The sequence below is a fragment of the Olea europaea genome, unplaced genomic scaffold (assembly GCF_002742605.1).
Source record: "Olea europaea var. sylvestris unplaced genomic scaffold, O_europaea_v1 scaffold1132, whole genome shotgun sequence".
Taxonomy (NCBI): Eukaryota; Viridiplantae; Streptophyta; class Magnoliopsida; order Lamiales; family Oleaceae; genus Olea; species Olea europaea.
Genome location: NW_019228702.1, coordinates 35396 through 54241, shown reverse-complemented (window position 1 = coordinate 54241; position 18846 = coordinate 35396). Strand labels below are relative to the sequence as shown.

General features: G+C 40.9%; 1 protein-coding gene across 1 annotated transcript; it reads right to left on the bottom strand.

The window, feature by feature from the left end:
• Positions 1 to 71: 71 nt before the first annotated feature.
• On the bottom strand, positions 72 to 7659 carry LOC111373431 (two-component response regulator ARR2-like). Its single transcript, XM_022995968.1, has 7 exons — positions 7162 to 7659; positions 6473 to 6625; positions 5979 to 6365; positions 5557 to 5633; positions 5002 to 5415; positions 707 to 1462; positions 72 to 476 (listed from the first exon to the last, which is right to left on the bottom strand). The coding sequence occupies exons 1-7, from the start codon at positions 7340 to 7342 to the stop codon at positions 402 to 404; spliced, it is 2043 nt and encodes a 680-aa protein (XP_022851736.1). The 5' UTR covers positions 7343 to 7659; the 3' UTR covers positions 72 to 401.
• Positions 7660 to 18846: the final 11187 nt, after the last annotated feature.

The following is an 18846-nucleotide window of genomic DNA, read 5'->3' as shown; positions in this document are numbered from 1 at the left end:
AGCATCTAAATTCTGGAAAATAAACATTTGTTTTATTTGAGTTAGAGCAGACACCAGTTTGCAGAGAGAGATAGACTGGCACTCGCAAACGAGGAAAATTCACTAGTTCCTGAAAATGATACTGTATCTACTACAATTGCCTATTCTAAAAGCTGTCAAAATTTAGCGTATGCTTTGCACATTTCCCTACGTCGTCTTCTATTGTAGCTGATCCACCTGACCGAGCATCATGCTTTGCATTATAGTTTAAAAAGAAATAAACACAGCTTGCTATTGACACCAAAATAATGCAGATAAATTCTTACTTCTGGAAGCAGACATCAAACTGAATCTTCAGCCTTTGATCAGGACTGTGACTCCACGAAAGTGCTAAACGCAATAAGCTACAGCAGGGAAAGGTGTTACACAGGAAGATTATCCAAGTGATATCCATCAAATCCAAACCCGCTTTCAACAGCTCCTGTGCCTTCTTGCTGCTATAATGAGAAAATGCTTGGATTAGTTAATAAATGCAATAATTTACAGGCATGTTTGGCGAAGCATATTTTTTCTCACTTTTACACAACTAAATAGACCAATAAAAGATTAATGGTTTTCAAACTTACTAATTTACATAGAACAAAACTTTATATGTGTTATGAAAACAGCTCCCATTCACTTTCAATATCTAATAATACTTTTTGCCAAGGTTTAGAAATGAAGAGGCCTGTTTGAGAAGTGCACTCATGAGATCATCTTGACCAAACTGTTCAGAGAAGAAGGTATTCTGGAAGCCCATATTTGGCAGTCTTTCAGACTTGATCCTTTGTGAAATATCAGCCAGAGACAAGTTAAGTGGGTGACCAGGGTTTGAAGTGTTACCAATTCTTCCGTCCCCAACTGAGAAGGCTGCCTTACTAACAAACGCATTCCTGCTTTGTTCACTCTTATGGCTAGAAGAAAACCCTTGTTGAACTAAAATTGAAGGTAAAACATCTAAGCTCCCTTGTATGTTAGAATGCTGAGACACGTCAAAGGTTGATCCAACATTCTGCATACCCCAATCTTGAGTTCTATTCTGATTCAGCTCATCAGAAGTGTCATAATTAGGAAGATAACCTCTAGGCATTTTCATTTCCGAATTAACCTCTTCTTGCAGCATCCCTTTAGAGGTGAGAATCGACATACCTGAATTACTCATGAGAGGAAAACTGTTGCCCGGAAACTCGTCCCCCTGATTTATGGAAAATTCTAGATCTGGAGAGGGCTGTGAAACTGAACCAAGTGTTCCTCTGCGAACATTTTCAATTCCATTTCGCGACAAGACAGAGCTAGGGAGTGCCCGCAACAACATGGGCTGACCTGGAGACGATGGAAGAGTCAAGACATGGGTGCCACTGATTTCATTTAATATTGGTGTCCTAGACTGAGATTGAGACATCTGTGTCAGTAGAGAGCCGGTTTCACTTGACTGAGAGTGGAGTTGTTGATGTAGGATGAATAAGAAAGAAAGAAGAAGGAACGGGGAGGAGAAACAGAGAGAAGGGAGAAGAGGAGAAGAAACCAGGGGAAGAGAGAGGAAGGAGAAAACGGCTGCAAGCCACCAAAAATATTTCAATTCTAATTCATCATCAACAGTCTCAAATGAGAAACAAAACAGAAATAAATAGTAGAACACAAACCCTAAAGAGAAGGGTTTGGACCAAACCCACTAAACAAGCCCAATAACAGAAATATAAATAATAATCCAACTAGAATATAACTAATAGTCCAAAAAGAAAGTAAATAGTAAATGGAAGAAAATAAATAGTAAATGGATGTCCGCATCAACTCTCCCGGGGTGGGAGAAAAACTCGACCCCGTCGAGTGGATAAATCAAAATGTTGCAATTAATCTAATGCTAAAGGCTCCAAGTTATGCCATGGGGGACGATCTCTCTGACGAACCAAATATCGAAATTCCACAAATGGTGACGATGCCAATTGCAAATTACCCGCAAAAACATGAGCTGACCAAGATAAATTAGGCGAGTGAGAATTTTGCTGCCTCTTATAAAGCTCCAATAAATTTGGCTCACACTGCTGAAATCTCTCTTTGGGAATCCATGTGCCTTCAGAATCAAGTCGATCCATCCAACGAACAAGAAAGTTTTGAATCTCTCTATTATTGGTCAACACAAGTTGTTCATCCAAAATAACATCAATTTTATTTTTGTGTGCTGTGATAGGTGAGATTGAAGCAGACATGGCAAAAGAGTCAGTGTGGGAATTCTTATGTGGGAGTAGAAACGGGTCATCAGAAGGGCTAAAATAGCCGTTGTAAGCATCGAAGTCCATAACAAGTAAAATAGGGTGGTGGTCATAATGTGATAAAAGGTCATTTACATAGACATTTTGACCAACATGCTTTGAAATTTTAAAAAGACCAGCATTACACGCTTGCAATATAACATAATCCCCAATATTAAATTCAAAGTATTGTTTATGCCAAACAACTTGAGGTTTATATAATGCTTTACTTGCTTCAAATTGTTTATTGATCTCAATATGCAAGCTATGAAAATGTGATACAACTACCTCAACTGACATAGACACACAAGCATGTGGGTGCATGAGAATAAGGTCTAGAGGTTTCAAAGGTTCACAACCAAGAATAATTTCAAAGCGTTTTAGACCTAAAGACCAGTTCACTGGATCGTTATATGCAATTTGAACAATTGGAGGGATCAAGTCCAAATTCCTAAGATTTTTCTGGACTAGAGACTGTAATAAATTGTCAGGATTTTGGTTAGCACTTTTGTTTTGACCATCAATTTGAGGTTGGTCAGTGGTGGATAATTTTGCCTTAGTGTTAACCACAAGTGACTGGATTTTTCAAGGGTGACTGGTGACATCATCAAGCTCTTTAACTTGGGTAAGGGTATGACATATAACATGTGATCGAGAATTGTCGGAGATAAGAGATATAGTATCCAATGTCTCGAGAAGAGTCTGGATTCCACCTAAGGAAGTGTCCTCACTATTATCCAAGTCATCAAGATCTTCAAGTTTAGGTTCATAGACTAGATCTTCTAACGGCTCCTCTATTACATTCTTTCGTTCTTTCATGATTAGGGTTCGATTAGGACATTTAGAAGAAATGTGACCAAAGTCTTTGCAGTTGACGCACAACAAGTGAGAAGAAGACCTTGGAGTTTCAGAAATTCTACCCTGATTTTTCAAAATTGGAGAACCATTAGAAGGGGGGGTCCTAGAAGGGACTTAACGGGAGGAGGTGGAGCCAATGAAGCCAAATGATGATTATCAAAATTTTTACCCTTATTTTTCAAAATTAGAGGAATATCAGACGGGGGAGGACCTAGAAGGGACTTAACGGGAGGAATTGGAGCCAATGACACGAAAGAATGATTGTCCATATGCTTTCTACATGGAAAAGAAGATCTTGGACTATCACGACCTTTACAATTATTTTTCCAAATAGGAGGAACATTAGACGGAGACGGTTTTATGATAGACTTATGATGAGGCGACGCTAATGAGATGGGTGAGCGACGATGACCACGCTTTTCATATGGAGTACTAATAATCAACTCATAATCTCGAGCTAAAGAGTAAGCGTGATCAAGAGTAGTGACACCTCGAAGGAAAAGCTCGCGCTTAAGATCATCTCTCAGACCTTGGCTAAACCTACTCAAAGTCGTGCTCTCATCCTCAATTAAATGACATTTGGTTCGAAATTCCTCAAATTGCGCGATATACTCAGTCACTAATTGATTTCCTTGTTTAAGGGCATTCCATTGAGTAAGAATTTCAAAATTATCTCGTTTTCGCTCACGAATCTGATCCCTATTCCTATCCCTATCCTTCCGATCGAGTCGAAAGTATTTTTGATTACCTTGTCGACAATGTTGTCTATTATGGGACACCTTAGAATTATCAACATCAATCGAATGAGGGATGTGTTTAAAATTTTTCAAACTAGCAGATAGGACCTTACTTTCTTCAAGAGTAGCGGTCATTTGAGTTTGAATAGCCGCTATTTGTCGGGTGAGTGCATCGAATTGTGAGGGGTCCATGTTTAAGGTACTAGAGCTAGAAGTAACAAGATGACCAATATGTAACTACATGCACAGTAATAGCAACTTAATGACATGCAATAGAGAGATCAACGAACAAAAAGTGCAAGTAATGGAAAATGAAAATTTGAGCTAATTTTTTTTTTTAATTTAAAATTTGGGACTAAAATTATATACAACAAGCTAGTACTGCTGGTATATGTAAAATAATAAAGCAATGGTCAAATACTAGTTAAGCCATTTTACTTTGGGTAACTAATATCGCGTTTGATTTGTCGTTTTTTCCGTCGCTTTTTGTTTTTAATTTTCGAAAATATCCAAAAACGTGTTTGATCTGCTGTTTTCAAAAATGCATTTCTGATAACAAAAAAAAAAAAAAATTATAACCGAAAACTCAAAATCATAGTTAAAAAACTCAAAACGCGGAAAATGCTCAAAATATGACCTTTTTTTTTTTTTTTTTTTTTTACCTAGGAAGGAAAAACTGCTATCTTCCAACAAATCCTTTTTGTTTCTGCTGTTCAACAAGTTTTGGAAAAAGGGAAAGAAGAAAATTTTGAATTATAAGAGAAAAATACCCAAGATTTAGCTCTGATACCAAATTTGATGTAGGATGAATAAGAAAGAAAGAAGAAGGAACGGAGAGGAGAAACAGAGAGAAGGGAGAAGAGGAGAAGAAACCAGGGGAAGAGAGGGGAGGGAGAAAACGGCTGCAAGCCACCAAAAATATTTCAACTCTAATTCATCATCAACAATCTCAAATGAGAAACAAAACAGAAATAAATAGTAGAACACAAACTCTAAAGAGAAGGGCTTGGGCCAAACCCACTAAACAAGCCCAATAACAGAAATATAAATAATAATCCAACTAGAATATAACTAATAGTCCAAAAAGAAAATAAATAGTAAATGGAAGAAAATAAATAGTAAATGAATATCCGCATCAGTTGTGTATTCAGGTTCCCGAACGATTTCGCAGATTGACGCAAAGTGGCAAGCTGCTTCGGTTCCATATTTGTAGGGATACCATGGAGCAAATTGATTTGCTTACTATTATTGTTAAGCAGTTGTGAATCCTCACCAAACCTTAACTTGGGACTTTCAAAGCTGAAAAGATTTCTTTGATCAACTAGGTGAACTGGTACAGGTGATTTGTTTGTAGCCTGACCAAAAGAAGCTGCCTGGATTGTAGCAAGGTTTTGTGGTGGAAGCTGACCTGAAGCAGCAAGAACTTGAAGATCAAGCCCATTGAGAGAAGACATTGGCCCAAAGGTTGAATCTGTAGGTCCCATAAAGGCATTATTGAGTCCACTCTGATGCTGTGATACGCCACTTAGCCTTCTTAGATAAAGACGATACTTCTGCATCAATAAGGTTGCTAAAGTTAGAAGCTTCCAAGAGAAGTGAATCACAGGTCAAAAGATGAAAACATTTACAAGTAAATGACAAATATCTCAATCGAGCAAGTGTCTGATGAAGTGGAAGGAAAAATGTAGTACAACCTGAAGATGGCTTGCAACGTTCTCCCTTGTAAGCCCAGGGACATTCATTAGTTCCAGGATTTTCTTAGGAACAGCCTCTGCAATAATTCGTAGAGTTGGAACATAATGAATACAAGTTTATATGATAGCAGACTTATGCAGGAAAAGGAAAATTGCCAAAGTCAAAATTATCCTAAGAATAACATTCCCATTCTTGGTCAGAACTACATATCCACGGAACATAGATATTCGACAGTGGACGGATATCCGAAAAACAGTATTTCCAATAAGCAAAAGTAACTAGATTCTAAAGGAATTTTCCAGAGTATGAAATGTATAGAGTATCAAATAATACGAGTAACAAATAAATAGTAGTAAATTGAAGTAAAATATTTAAGATAACTAAATGGTCATAAAAAGAATAGGTTGGAGAAGATTCATACTGTCTAGTCCAAGGTGATTAACAGCGGTGACAAACTGCTGATGGAGCTCAACCGACCAAACCACACGTGGTTTCTTCAATGTTGATGGATCATCTCTTTCTTCTGCTTCTTCTTCCTCATCCTTTCTTTTCTTTGGATTTTTCCAACTCCCCTCATTGGCTGAAGATGAATATTCAGCATCTTCAGGTGGTTTTTGCTGCTGTTCTCCATCTTCCACACATCCTGTTTGTTCATACTCCTTTCCCTTATACTCGACCTTTTTTTTGCGAACCACATGCTGCCATATATTCTTCATTGCCTCAATGCGAACCGGTTTGATGAGATAATCCACCGCACCATGAGTAATCCCCTTCATCACAACTTTTTTGCTATCATCCGCAGACATCACTAACAACCACACAACCAAATATCAAAGTAAAGACAAGTCTATACGAAACAGGTATTCTTGGTTTCAGGTTGAACAGAGTCCGAAAATAATGAATTGGGAAACTTACTGATAACGGGAAGGTCCATCTCGAGTCCAACATACTCAAGAAGTTTGAAACCATCCATGTCCGGCATGTGAACATCACTTATAACAATGTCATAAACATTCTTGTTCTCCCTTAGATAACTTAAGGCAAGCTCTGCCCGATTGCACTTGGTAACTGAAATTCCCCGTTAAATTAGATCAGCCTTCTAAGGAATTATGAAAAACATTTCCCAGTCCGGAGATATGCACACCCAACAATGAGAAAATATTTGAGCATAAAGATTGAAAATTTGACGGTACATCTTCTAACATTATAATTTTGGCGTGAGATCTAGTAAACCATCCGTTTTTTTTTTTTTAGGCTTTTCTCTACAGAAAATGAAGTTCCACAATCTCCATATTACGCTGTCACAAACTTATCTCCATTAATGGATTAAATTCTCTTTCCTCTAGTCAAACACATATTATAAATTCAAAAAAGGAAAATCTGGATAAATTAAACAGAGAAAAATTTATTTTCACATTTAAGACCTGTTATGTGAACAATCATACAAAACCCACACAAAAAAATAAATAATAATAATAATAAAAGAAATGCAGATTTGAACTTCAAAAAACATGATTATTGCCAAAAAAAAAAAAAACCCAGAACTGAACAATTCTGGGAACAAAATTTACAAACACGTATTTGTGTGTGTTTGTTAAAGGTACCTTCATAGAGGCAATTCTCGAGCATTTTCTCCAAGATCCTGAGACAAGTGGGGTCATCATCCACAACAAGTACTCTGAGACCCGCCGGAAACTGGTCGGAGACTCCATCACCGGATTTCCGAGTAACGCTTGAACTCGATACAGACATGGATTTCACTGCTTGTGAGCCGCCAAGATTCATTTTTTCTTCAATTTCCACACATATATGAACCCAGATGGAAAAACTAAACCAAGTAATCAAAAACTCTTAACTTTCTACTGCGTATAATTTCTGATTTCACCCTCCAAGAAAAAAATATTAAGGAAGAAAAGGATAATAAATGGAATTTCAAGATTTCCAACTCTTTTCAACGTTTTGCTGCAAGAAAAAGTGGGGAAAAGAGGGAAAAAATTGCTATATATATGTGGGTATATATAAGAACATAAGATTAAAAGACATCGTTTTGTGCTTATGTGCTTCCTGAACAATTTTTTTTTTCTTTGGGAGTTTTTTGGATTAATTCTGATTTTTTTTCATGGATAGTGGGACACTCTTTTCATTGTGGATCCAGCTCATATATGACGTCAAATAACCCCACGCCAGCTGAAATTGAACAATGTGGCTATACAGGCACACAGTCTGTACAACCTAGACGCATTATAAGGGGTGGGTAATTTTATTTTTTTTAAATAATCTCTCGCCCCCTCACACAACATGTGAGAGACCTTGTACAAACCCTATGAGCATTAGACATTTTTAGCTGAAATTTCATTGTGCATATAAACACAGTGGAAATTTCATTTCTTGAATGCAAGTAATTGTGAATTATTTCCATTTTCTAGGGTTTTTCTTCCAAAATGAAACGAGTTTAATTTAGAATATTGAATAAAGAAAATCTTTTAACATTAAGGATTGTAGGTTCCATATTAATTTGATGAAGAGGAAATCTAAAAAGATTTCCTTTACCTTAATAAACTTTTATTAAGTTTTAAAATTTTTATGACATTTTTTAGGGATGTTTACAATGACTTCTTTCAAGATTAATTTAAAAATATAATAACTTAATTTATTCTTAGGATTAATATTTTTACTTTATAGTTCGCACCCCAACCATCCCATCACCATCACCATCACCATCGCTCTCTCCCTTTATTACAATTTACAGATGAGAGGAAATAGGTAAATTCATTCGGATTAGGAGGTAGAAAAGTAGGATGATGGAAATTTGTAGGCAATACTAAAATTGGCTTTTTCTAAAATTGGCGAACATACAAAGATCTTAAAATTTCCAAACTTCTGACTATTATCTTTAGGACAATTGTATTTGTACCGAATGACATGTATCGAAAGTTATTCCCCCTTTTGCAATGCATGTGAGCCCCGCGCTAATATAAAAATCCCTAAATGTGATCGCCACCTCCTATTGTGAATAGTAAGTAGGTAAAGGATTGGACTGAAATTGAACTCTTTGTAAGCACCAGTATTTAGGCAAGTTCTTATTCCTTAACTTGTTGGGGCACATTCTGCGATTTACTTTTCTTACGATATTTCAGGGGCGAGGCGGGGCGGTGGGTGCCCTTAAGGTTGAGGTTCAACCTTTTTTTAATAAGTAGGTAAATAATTAGGTAAAAAGATAATAGGGAAGTAATAAATGAGAATATTTTACAATACATAGTATAAGCTTTAATTCTAACATTTTCTAAAGTGAGCAATGAGAGACTTTCAAGGTATGATATAAGCTTTTATCTATGAAACATTTGTACGTGAACTCTTATAATTCTTATTATTGTAATATGTGTAACTATAAACAGATGAGTAAAAAGACATCATAAGAATTGTCCAGCATGATTGTAGCGTATTATGTAATGAACACATGAATTACAAGATATCAAAAAAATCATCGAAACGTAACTTGTAAATCTTCTCTTATAGTAATGACCCTTACCTTCACTGATTTAAGTCGCTCTTAAATCACAGATTTATAGGAATTCCAAGTTTAGATACATCATACATTCTGTATTTATTCTCATTTGTATTGACTATTGAGTAAACACACAAATCTCAAAGGCTGACGAATGTGCAAATTGCAAGTTGCAATCAGCTTCCTTATAAGATTTAAAATTGTTTTATTGCCAATTTGCCTTTAAAGTCAGTGAATAATTAGGTGTTAAGCACATGGAGTAATTCATTAATCATTATGTTACCACAAAGGTTGTAGTGTTTGCATGGCATATGCATTTATTACTACATTTTTAATAAAGAAATTATTGGGACTTTACTACATTTCTAATAAGATCAGATACACTCTCTCCTGTTTCAGAAAATCAATCATTTTAACTGTTTCAGAAAAGTTTTGACTGGATATGAACGAGGATAATCGTCACGTCCCCGTTGTCATCCCTATTTACTATTCATTAATTCCGTAAATAATTTAATTGTAGTGGTATCAAAAATATTTCGTAAAGCAAGTCCTTGGATACCATTCCGACACCGTCGCAACAAATGACATAATTGCCCCTACTGTGGTTTTTCTTTGTTAATTTCTCGAGATCTCGGGATTCTACCCCGAGTCCAATTTCTCGGACTGTTTCCAATCAGCCTACCAAATTTCAGTTCATACCGACACCGTCGCGACAAATGACAAAATTGCCCCTGGTGCGATTTTTCTTTGTTAATTTCTCAAGATCTCAGGATTCCATTCCGAATTCAATTTCTGGGGCCGTTTCCAATCGGCCTGCAAAATTTTAGCCCATTCCAGCACCATCGCGACAAAAGACAAAATTGCCCCTGGTTCGATTTTTCTTTGCTAATTTCTCGAGATCTCGGGACTCTGCCCCAGTCCAATTTCTCGGGCAGTTTCTAATCAGCCTGCCAAATTTCAGCCCATTTCGACACCGTCGTGACAAATGACAAAATTGCCCTTGGTGCTGTTTTTGTTTGTTAATTTCCTCAGATCTCGAGATTCCGCCCCGAGCCTAATTTCTCGGGCCATTTCCAATCAGCTTGCAAAATTACAGCCCATTCCCAGATCGTCGCGACAAATGACAAAATTGCCACTGGTGCTGTTTTACTTTGTTAATTTCTCGAGATCTCGGAATTCTACCCCGAGTCAAATTTCTCAGGCCGTTTCCCATCAACTTGCAAAATTACAGCCCATTCTAACACCGTCGCGACAAAGGACAAAATTGCCCCTGGTTCAGTTTTTCATTGATAATTTCTCGAGATCTCGAGATTTCTACCCGAGTCCAATTTCTCGAGCCGTTTCCAATAAGCCAACCAAATTTTAGCCCATTCTGACACCGTCGCGATAAATGACAAAATTGCCCCTGGTGTGGTTTTTCTTTGTTAATTTCCCGAGATCTCGGGACTCTGTCCTAGTCCAATTTCTCGGGCAGTTTCCAATCAGCCTGCCAAATTTCGGCCCATTTCGACATCTTCACAATAAATGACATAATTGCCCCTACTGTGGTTTTTCTTTGTTAATTTCCAGAGATCTTGGGATTTCGCACCGAGTCCAAGTTCTCGGGCAGTTTCCAATCAGCCTATCAAATTTCAGCCCATTCCTAACCATCGTGACAAATGACAAATTTCCCACTGGTGCGGTTTTTCTTTATTAATTTCTCGAGATCTCGGGATTCCGCCCCGAGTCAAATTTCTCGGGCCGTTTCCAATCAACTTGCAAAATTATCGCCCATTCTGGCACCGTCGCGAACAAATGACAAAATTGCCCCTGGTACGATTTTTCTTTGTTAATTTCCCGAGATCTCGGGACTCCACCCCGAGTCAAATTTCTGGTGCCGTTTTCAATCAGCTTGCAAAATTACAGCCCATTCCAGCACCGTCGCAACAAATGACAAAATTGTCCCATGTTCAGTTTTTCATTGTTAATTCCCCGAGATCTCGGGATTTCGCCCCGAGTCCAAGTTCTCGAGCAGTTTCCAATCAATCTGCCAGATATCAGCCCATTCCGACACCGTCGCGATAAATTACAAAATTGCCACTGGTGTGATTTTTCTTTGTTAATTTCTCAAGATCTCGAGATTCCGCCCCCAGTCCAATTTCTAGGGCCGTTTCCAATTAGCCTGCAAAATTTCAACCCATTCCAGCACCGTAGCGACAAATGACAAAATTGTCCCTGGTGCGATTTTTCTTTGTTAATTTCTCGAGATCTCGGAACTCCGCCCCGAGTCCAATTTCTCAGGCAGTTTCCAATCAGCCTGCCAAATTTCACCCCATTCTGACACCGTCGCGACTAATGATAAAATTGCCCCTGGTGCTGTTTTTCTTTGTTAATTTCTCGAGATCTTGGGATTCCGCCCTGAGTAAAATTTCTCGGGCATTTCCAATCAGCTTGCAAAATTATAGCTTATTCCGACACCATCGCGACAAATGACAAAATTGCCACTGGTGCTGCTTTTCTTTGTTAATATCTCGAGATCTCGGAATTCTGTCCCTAGTCAAATTTTTCGGGCCATTTCCCATCAGTTTGCAAAATTACAGCCCATTCCAGCACCGTCGCGACAAATGAAAAATTGCTCCAAGTTCAGTTTTTGATTTATAATTTCCCGGGATCTCGGGATTCCGCCCCGAGTCCAATTTTTCGAGCCGTTTCCAATCAGCCTGCAAAACTTTAGCCCATTTCGACACCGTCACGAATAATGACAAAATTGCCCCTGGTACGATTTTGCTTTGTTAATTTCCCGAGATCTCGAGACTCCACCTCGAGTCCAATTTCTCGGGCAGTTTTCGATAAGCCTGCCAAATTTTAGCCCATTCGGACACCGTCGCGACAAATGACAAAATTGCCCCTGGTGCGGTTTTTCTTTGTTAATTTCCCGGGATCTCGGGATTCCGCCCCAAGTCCACGTTCTCGGGCAGTTTCCAATCAGCCTACCAAATTTCAGCCCACTCCAACTCCATCTCGGCAAATGACAAAATTGCCCCTGGTGCAATTTTTCTTTGTTAATTTCTCAAGATTTCGGGACTCCGCCCCAAGTCCAATTTCTCGGGCAGTTTTCGATAAGCCTGCCAAATTTCAGCCCATTCCGAAATCGTCGCGACAAATGACAAAATTGCCCCTGTTGCGATTATTCTTTGTTAATTTCCCGAGATCTCGAGATTCCGCCCAGAGTCCAATTTCTCGGGCAGTTTCCAATCAGCTTGCCAAATTTCAGCCCATTCTGACACCGTCGAGACAAATGACAAAATTGCCGCTGGTGCGATTTTTCTTCGTTAATTTATCGAGATCTCGGTACTCCGACCCCGAGTCCAATTTCTCGAGCAGTTTCCAATCAGCCTGCCAAATTTCAGCCCATTTCGACACCGTCGCGACAAATGACAAAATTGCCCCTGGTGCGGTTTTTACTTTGTTAATTTCCCGAGATCTCGGGATTCCGCCCTGAGTCCAAGTTCTCGGGTAGTTTCCAATCAGCCTGCCAAATTTCAGCCCATTCCGACACTGTCGCGACAAATGACAAAATTGCCCCTGGTGCGGTTTTTCTTTGTTAATTTCTCGAGATCTCGGGATTCCGTCTAGAGTCAAATTTCTGGGGCCGTTTCCAATTAACTTGCAAAATTACAGCCCATTCCAGCACCGTCACAACAATTGAGAAAATTGTCCTTGGTTAAGTTTCTCATTGTTAATTTCCCGAGATCTTAGGATTCCGCACCGAGTCCAAGTTCTTGGGCAGTTTCCAATCAGCCTGCCAAATTTCAGCCAATTCCGAATCCGTCGTGAAAAATGACAAAATTGCCACTGGTGCGGCTTTTCTTTCTTAATTTCTCAAGATCTCGGGATTCCACCCCGAGTCCAATTTTCGGGGCCGTTTCCAATCAGCCTGCAAAATTTCAGCCCATTCCAGCACCGTCGCGACAAATGACAAAATTGCCCCTGGTGTGATTTGTCTTTGTTAATTTCCTGAGATTTCGGGACTCCGCCCCGAGTCCAATTTCTCTGATAGTTTCCAATCAGCCAGCAAAATTTCAGCCCATTCAGACACCGTCGCGACAAATTACAAAATTGCCCCTGGTGCTGTTTTTCTTTGTTAATTTCTCGAGATCTCGGGATTCCACCTCGAGTCAAATTTCTGGTGCCGTTTCCAATCAACTTGCAAAATTACAGCCCATTCCGACACCGTCGCGACAAATGACAAAATTACCACTGGTGCCGTTTTTCTTTGTTAATTTCTCGAGATCTCGGGATTTCGCCCCGAGTCAAATTTCTCCGGCTGTTTCCCATCAGCTTGCAAAATTATAGCCCATTCCAGCACAGTCGCTACAAATGACAAAATCGCCCCTGGTTCAGTTTTTCATTGATAATTTCCCGAGATCTCGGGATTCCCCCCAGAGTCAAATTTCTCGGGCCGTTTCCAATTAGCTTGCAAAATTGCAGTCCATTCCGACACCGTCGCGACAAATGAAAAAATTGCCCCTGGTGCTGTTTTTCTTTGTTAATTTCTCGAGATCTCGGGATTTCGCCTCGAGTCAAATTTCACGGGCCGTTGCCCATCAGCTTGCAAAATTACAGCCCATTCCAGCACCGTTGCGACAAATGACAAAATTGCCCAGGTTCAGTTTTTCATTGATAATTTCTCGAGATATCGGGATTCCACCCCGAGTCCAATTTCTTGAGCCGTTTCCAATCAGCCTGCCAAACTTTTGCCCATTCCAACATCGTCGCGATAATTGACAAAATTGCCCCTGGTGCGGTTTTTCTTTGTTAATTTCCCGAGATCTCGGGACTCCACCTCGAGTCCAATTTCTCGGACAGTGTCTGATTAGCCTGCCAAATTTCAGCCCATTCCGACACCATCGCGACAAATGACAAAATTACCCCTGGTGCGGTTTTTACTTTGTTAATTTCCCGAGATCTCGAGATTCCGCCCCGAGTCCTAGTTCTCGGGCAATTTCCAATCAACCTGCCAAATTTCAGCCCATTCCGACACCGTCACGACAAATGACAAAATTGGCCCCGGTGCTATTTTTCTTTGTTAATTTCTCGAGATCTCAGTACTTCGACCCGAGTCCAATTTTTCGGGCAATTTCCAATCGCCTGCCAAATTTCATCTCATTTCGACACCGTCGCGGCAAATGACATAATTGCCCCTGCTGTGGTTTTTCTTTGTTAATTTCTCGAGATCTCAGGATTCTGCCTCGAGTCCAATTTCTCGAGCATGTTCCAATCAGCCTGCCAAATTTCAGCCCATTTCGACACCATCGCGACAATCGACAAAATTGCCTCTGGTGCGATTTTTCTTAGTTAATTTCCTGAGATCTCGAGATTTCGCCCCGAGTCCAATTTCTCTGGCAGTTTCCAATCAACCTGCCAAATTTCAACCCATTTCGACACCGTCGCGACGAATGACAAAATTGGCCCAGGTGCGATTTTTCTTTGTTAATTTCTCGAGATCTCGATACTCCGACCCGAGTCCAATTTTTCGGGTAATTTCCAATCAGCCTGCAAATTTCGGCTCATTTCGACACCGTCGCGGCAAATGACATAATTGCCCCTGCTGTGGTTTTTCTTTGTTAATTTCCCAAGATCTCGGGATTCCGCCCCGAGTCCAATTTCTTGGGCTGTTTCCAATCAGCCTGCCAAATTTCAGCCCATTCCAACACCGTCGCGACAAATGATAAAATTGCCCCTTGTGCGGTTTTTACTTTGTTAATTTCTCGAGATCTCGAGATTCTGCCCCGAGTCCAAGTTCTCTAGCAGTTTCCAATCAGCCTACCAAACTTCAGCGCATTCCGACACCGTCGCGACAAATGACAAAATTGCCACTGGTGCAGTTTTTCTTTGTTAATTTCTCGAGATCTCGGGATTCCGCCCCGAGTCCAATTTCTAAGGCCGTTTCCAATCGCCTTCAAAATTTTAGCCCATTCCAGCACCATCGCGACAAAAGACAAAATTGCCCGTGGTTCGATTTTTCTTTGCTAATTTCTCGAGATCTCGCGACTCTGCTTTGAGTCCAATTTCTCGGGCAGTTTCTAATCAGCCTGCCAAATTTCAGCCCATTCCGACACCGTCGCGACAAATGACAAAATTGCCCCTGGTGCTGTTTTTGTTTGTTAATTTCTCGAGATCTCGATATTCCGCCCCGAGTCAAATTTCTTGGGCCGTTTCCAATCAGCTTACAAAATTATAGCCCATTCCAAGACCGTCGCGACAAATGACAAAATTGCCACTGGTGCTGTTTTACTTTGTTAATTTCTCGAGATCTCGAAATTCTACCCCGAGTCAAATTTCTCGGGCCGTTTCCCATCAGCTTGCAAAATTACAGCCCATTTCAGCACCGTCGCGACAAAGGACAAAATTGCCCCTGGTTCAGTTTTTCATTGATAATTTCTCGAGATCTCGGGATTTCGCCCCGAGTCCAATTTCTCGAGCCGTTTCCAATAAGCCAACCAAATTTTAGCCCATTCTGACACCGTCGTGATAAATGACAAAATTGCCCCTGATGCGGCTTTTCTATGTTAATTTCTCGAGATCTCGGGACTCCGCCCTGAGTACAATTTCTTCGGCAGTTTTCGATAAGCCTGCCAAATTTCAGCCCATTCCTACACCGTCGCGAAAAATGACGAAATTGCCCCTAGTGCGATTTTTCTTCGTTAATTAATTGAGATCTCGGTACTCCGACGCGAGTCCAATTTCTCGAGCAGTTTCCAATCAGCCTGCCAAATTTCAGCCTATTTCGACACCGTCGCGACAAATGACAAAATTGCCCCTGGTGCGGTTTTTACTTTGTTAATTTCTCGAGATCTCGGGATTCCACCTTGAGTCCAAGTTCTCGGGTAGTTTCCAATCAGCCTGCCAAATTTCAGCCCATTCCGACACCGTCACGACAAATGACAAAATTGCCCCTGGTGCGATTTTTCTTTGTTAATTTCTCAAGATCCTGGGATTCCGCCACGGGTCCAATTTCTGGGACTGTTTCCAATCAGGTTGCAAAATTTCAGCCCATTCTAGCAACGTCGCGGCAAATGACAAAATTGCCCCTGGTGCGATTTTTCATTGTCAATTTCCCGAGATCTCAGGATTCCGCCCTGATTCCAATTTCTCGACCGTTTCCAATCAGCCTGCCAAATTTAATCCCATTCCGACACCGTCGCGACAAATGACAGAATTGCCCCTGGTGCGATTTGTCTTTGTTAATTTCCCGAAATATCGGGACTCCGCCACAAGTCCAATTTCTCGGGCGGTTTCCAATCAGCCCGCTTAATTTCAGCACATTTCGACACCATTGCGACAGATGACAAAATTGCCCCTGGTGTTGCTTTTCTTTGTTAATTTCTCGAGATCTCGGGATTTTGCCTCGAGTCAAATTTCTCGGGCCGTTTCCAATCATCTTGCAAAATTACAGCCCATTCCAGTACCGTCGCAACAAACGACAAAATTGTCCCATATCCAGTTTTCATTGTTAATTTCACGAGATCACGAGATTCCACCCCAAGTCCAGGTTCTCGGGCAGTTTCCAATCAGCCTGCCAAATTTCAGCCCATTCCGACACCGTCGCGACGAATGATAAAATTGCCCCTGTTGCTGTTTTTCTTTGTTAATTACACAAGATCTCGGGATTTCGCCCCGAGTCAAATTTCTCGGGCTGTTTTCAATCAGCTTGCAAAATTGCAGCACATTCTGACACCATCGCGACAAATGACAAAATTGCCCCTGGTGCTATTTTTCTTTGTTAATTTCTCGAGATCTCGGGATTTCGCCCCTAGTCAAATTTCACGGGCCGTTTCCCATCAGCTTGCAAATTTACAGTCCATTCCAGCACCGTCGTGACAAATGACAAAATCGCCCAGGTTCAGTTTTTCATTGATAATTTCCCGAGATATCGGAATTCCACCCCGAGTCCAATTTCTCGAGCTGTTTCCAATCAGCCTGCCAAACTTTAGGCCATTCCGACATCGTCGCGACAATTGACAAAATTGCCCCTTGTGCGGCTTTTCTTTTTTGATTTCCCGAGATCTCGGGACTCCGCCCCGAGTCCAATTTCTCGGGCAGTTTCCGATAAGCCTGCCAAATTTCAGCCCATTCGGACACCGTCGCGACAAATGACAAAATTGCTCCTGGTGCGGTTTTTACATTGTTAATTTCCCAAGATCTCGAGATTCCGCCCCGAGCCCTAGTTCTCGGGCAGTTTCCAATCAGCCTGCTAAATTTCAGCCCATTCCGACACCGTCGCGACAAATGACAAAATTGTCCCTGGGGCAATTTTTCTTTGTTAATTTCCCGAGATCTCGGAATTCTGCCCCGAGTCCAATTTCTCGGGCAGTTTCCAGTCAGCCTGCCAAATTTCAGCCCATTTCGACGCCATCGCGACAAATGACAAAATTGCCCCTGGTGCTGTTTTTCTTTCTTAATTTCTCGAGATCTCTGGATTTCGCCCCGAGTTAAATTTCTGGGGCCGTTTCCAATCAGCTTGCAAAATTATAGCCCATTCCAGCACCGTCGCAACAAATGACAAAATTGTCCCATGTTCAGTTTTTCATTGTTAATTTCCTGAGATCTCGGGATTTCGCCCCGAGTCCAAGTTCTCGGGCAGTTTCCATTCAGCCTGCCAAATTTCAGCCCATTCCAACACTGTCGCGACAAATGACAAAATTGCCACTGGTGCGGTTTTTCTTTGTTAATTTCTCAAGATCTATGGATTCTGCCCCGAATCCAATTTCTGGGGCCGTTTCCAATCGGCCTGTAAAATTTTAGACCATTCCAGCACCATCGCGACAAATGACAAAATTGCCCCTGGTGCGATTTTTCTTTGGTAATTTCTCAAGATCTCGAAATTTTGCCCCGAGTCAGATTTCTCGGGCCGTTTCCCATCAGCTTGCAAAATTACAACCCATTCCAGCACCGTCGTGAGAAATGACAAAATTGCCCCTGGTTCGGTTTTTCATTGATAATTTCTCGAGATCTCGAATTCCACCTCGAGTCTAATTTCTCGAGCCGTTTCCAATCAGGCAGCCAAATTTTAGCCCTTTCCAACATCGTCGCGACAAACGACAAAATTGCCCTTGGTGCGATTTTTCTTTGTTAACTTCTCGAGATCTCGGGACTCCACCTTGAGTCCAATTTCTCGGCCAGTTTCCGATAAGCCCGCCAAATTTCAGCCCATTCCGACACCGTCGCGACAAATGACAAAATTGCCCCTGGGGCGATTTTTCTTTGTTAATTTATCGTGATCTCGGTACTCCGACCCGAGTCTAATTTCTCGAGCCGTTTCCAATCAGCCTGCCAAATTTCAGCCCATTCCGACACCGTCGCGACAAATCACTAAATTGCCCCTGGTGCGATTTTTCTTTGTTAATTTTCGGAGATCTCGGAACTCTGCCCCGAGTCCAATTTCTCGGGCAGTTTCCAATCAGCTTGCCAAATTTCACCCCATTTCGACACCGTCGCGACTAATGAGAAAATTGCCCCTACTGCTGTTTTTCTTTGTTAATTTCTTGAGATCTCGGGATTTCGTCCCGAGTCAAATTTCTCGGGCATTTCCAATCAGCTTGCAAAATTACAGCCCATTCCGAAACCTTCGCGACTAATGAGAAAATTGCCACTGGTGCTATTTTTCTTTGTTAATTTCTCGAGATCTCGAAATTATGCCCCGAGTCAAATTTTTCGGGCCGTTTCCGATCAGCTTGCAAAATTACAGCCCATTCCAGCACTGTCGCGACAAATGACAAAATTGCTCCAGGTTCAGTTTTTC

Excerpts from the sequence above, each read along its gene's own strand:
- LOC111373431 (XM_022995968.1), bottom strand. The coding sequence starts at position 7,342 with ATGAATCTTGGCGGCTCACAAGCAGTGAAATCCATGTCTGTATCGAGT. Across the intron at positions 6,626-7,161 it reads CGAGAATTGCCTCTATGAAG|TTACCAAGTGCAATCGGGCA; the intron begins GTACCTTTAACA and ends GGGGAATTTCAG. Across the intron at positions 477-706 it reads TGAGTGCACTTCTCAAACAG|CAGCAAGAAGGCACAGGAGC; the intron begins GCCTCTTCATTT and ends TTCTCATTATAG.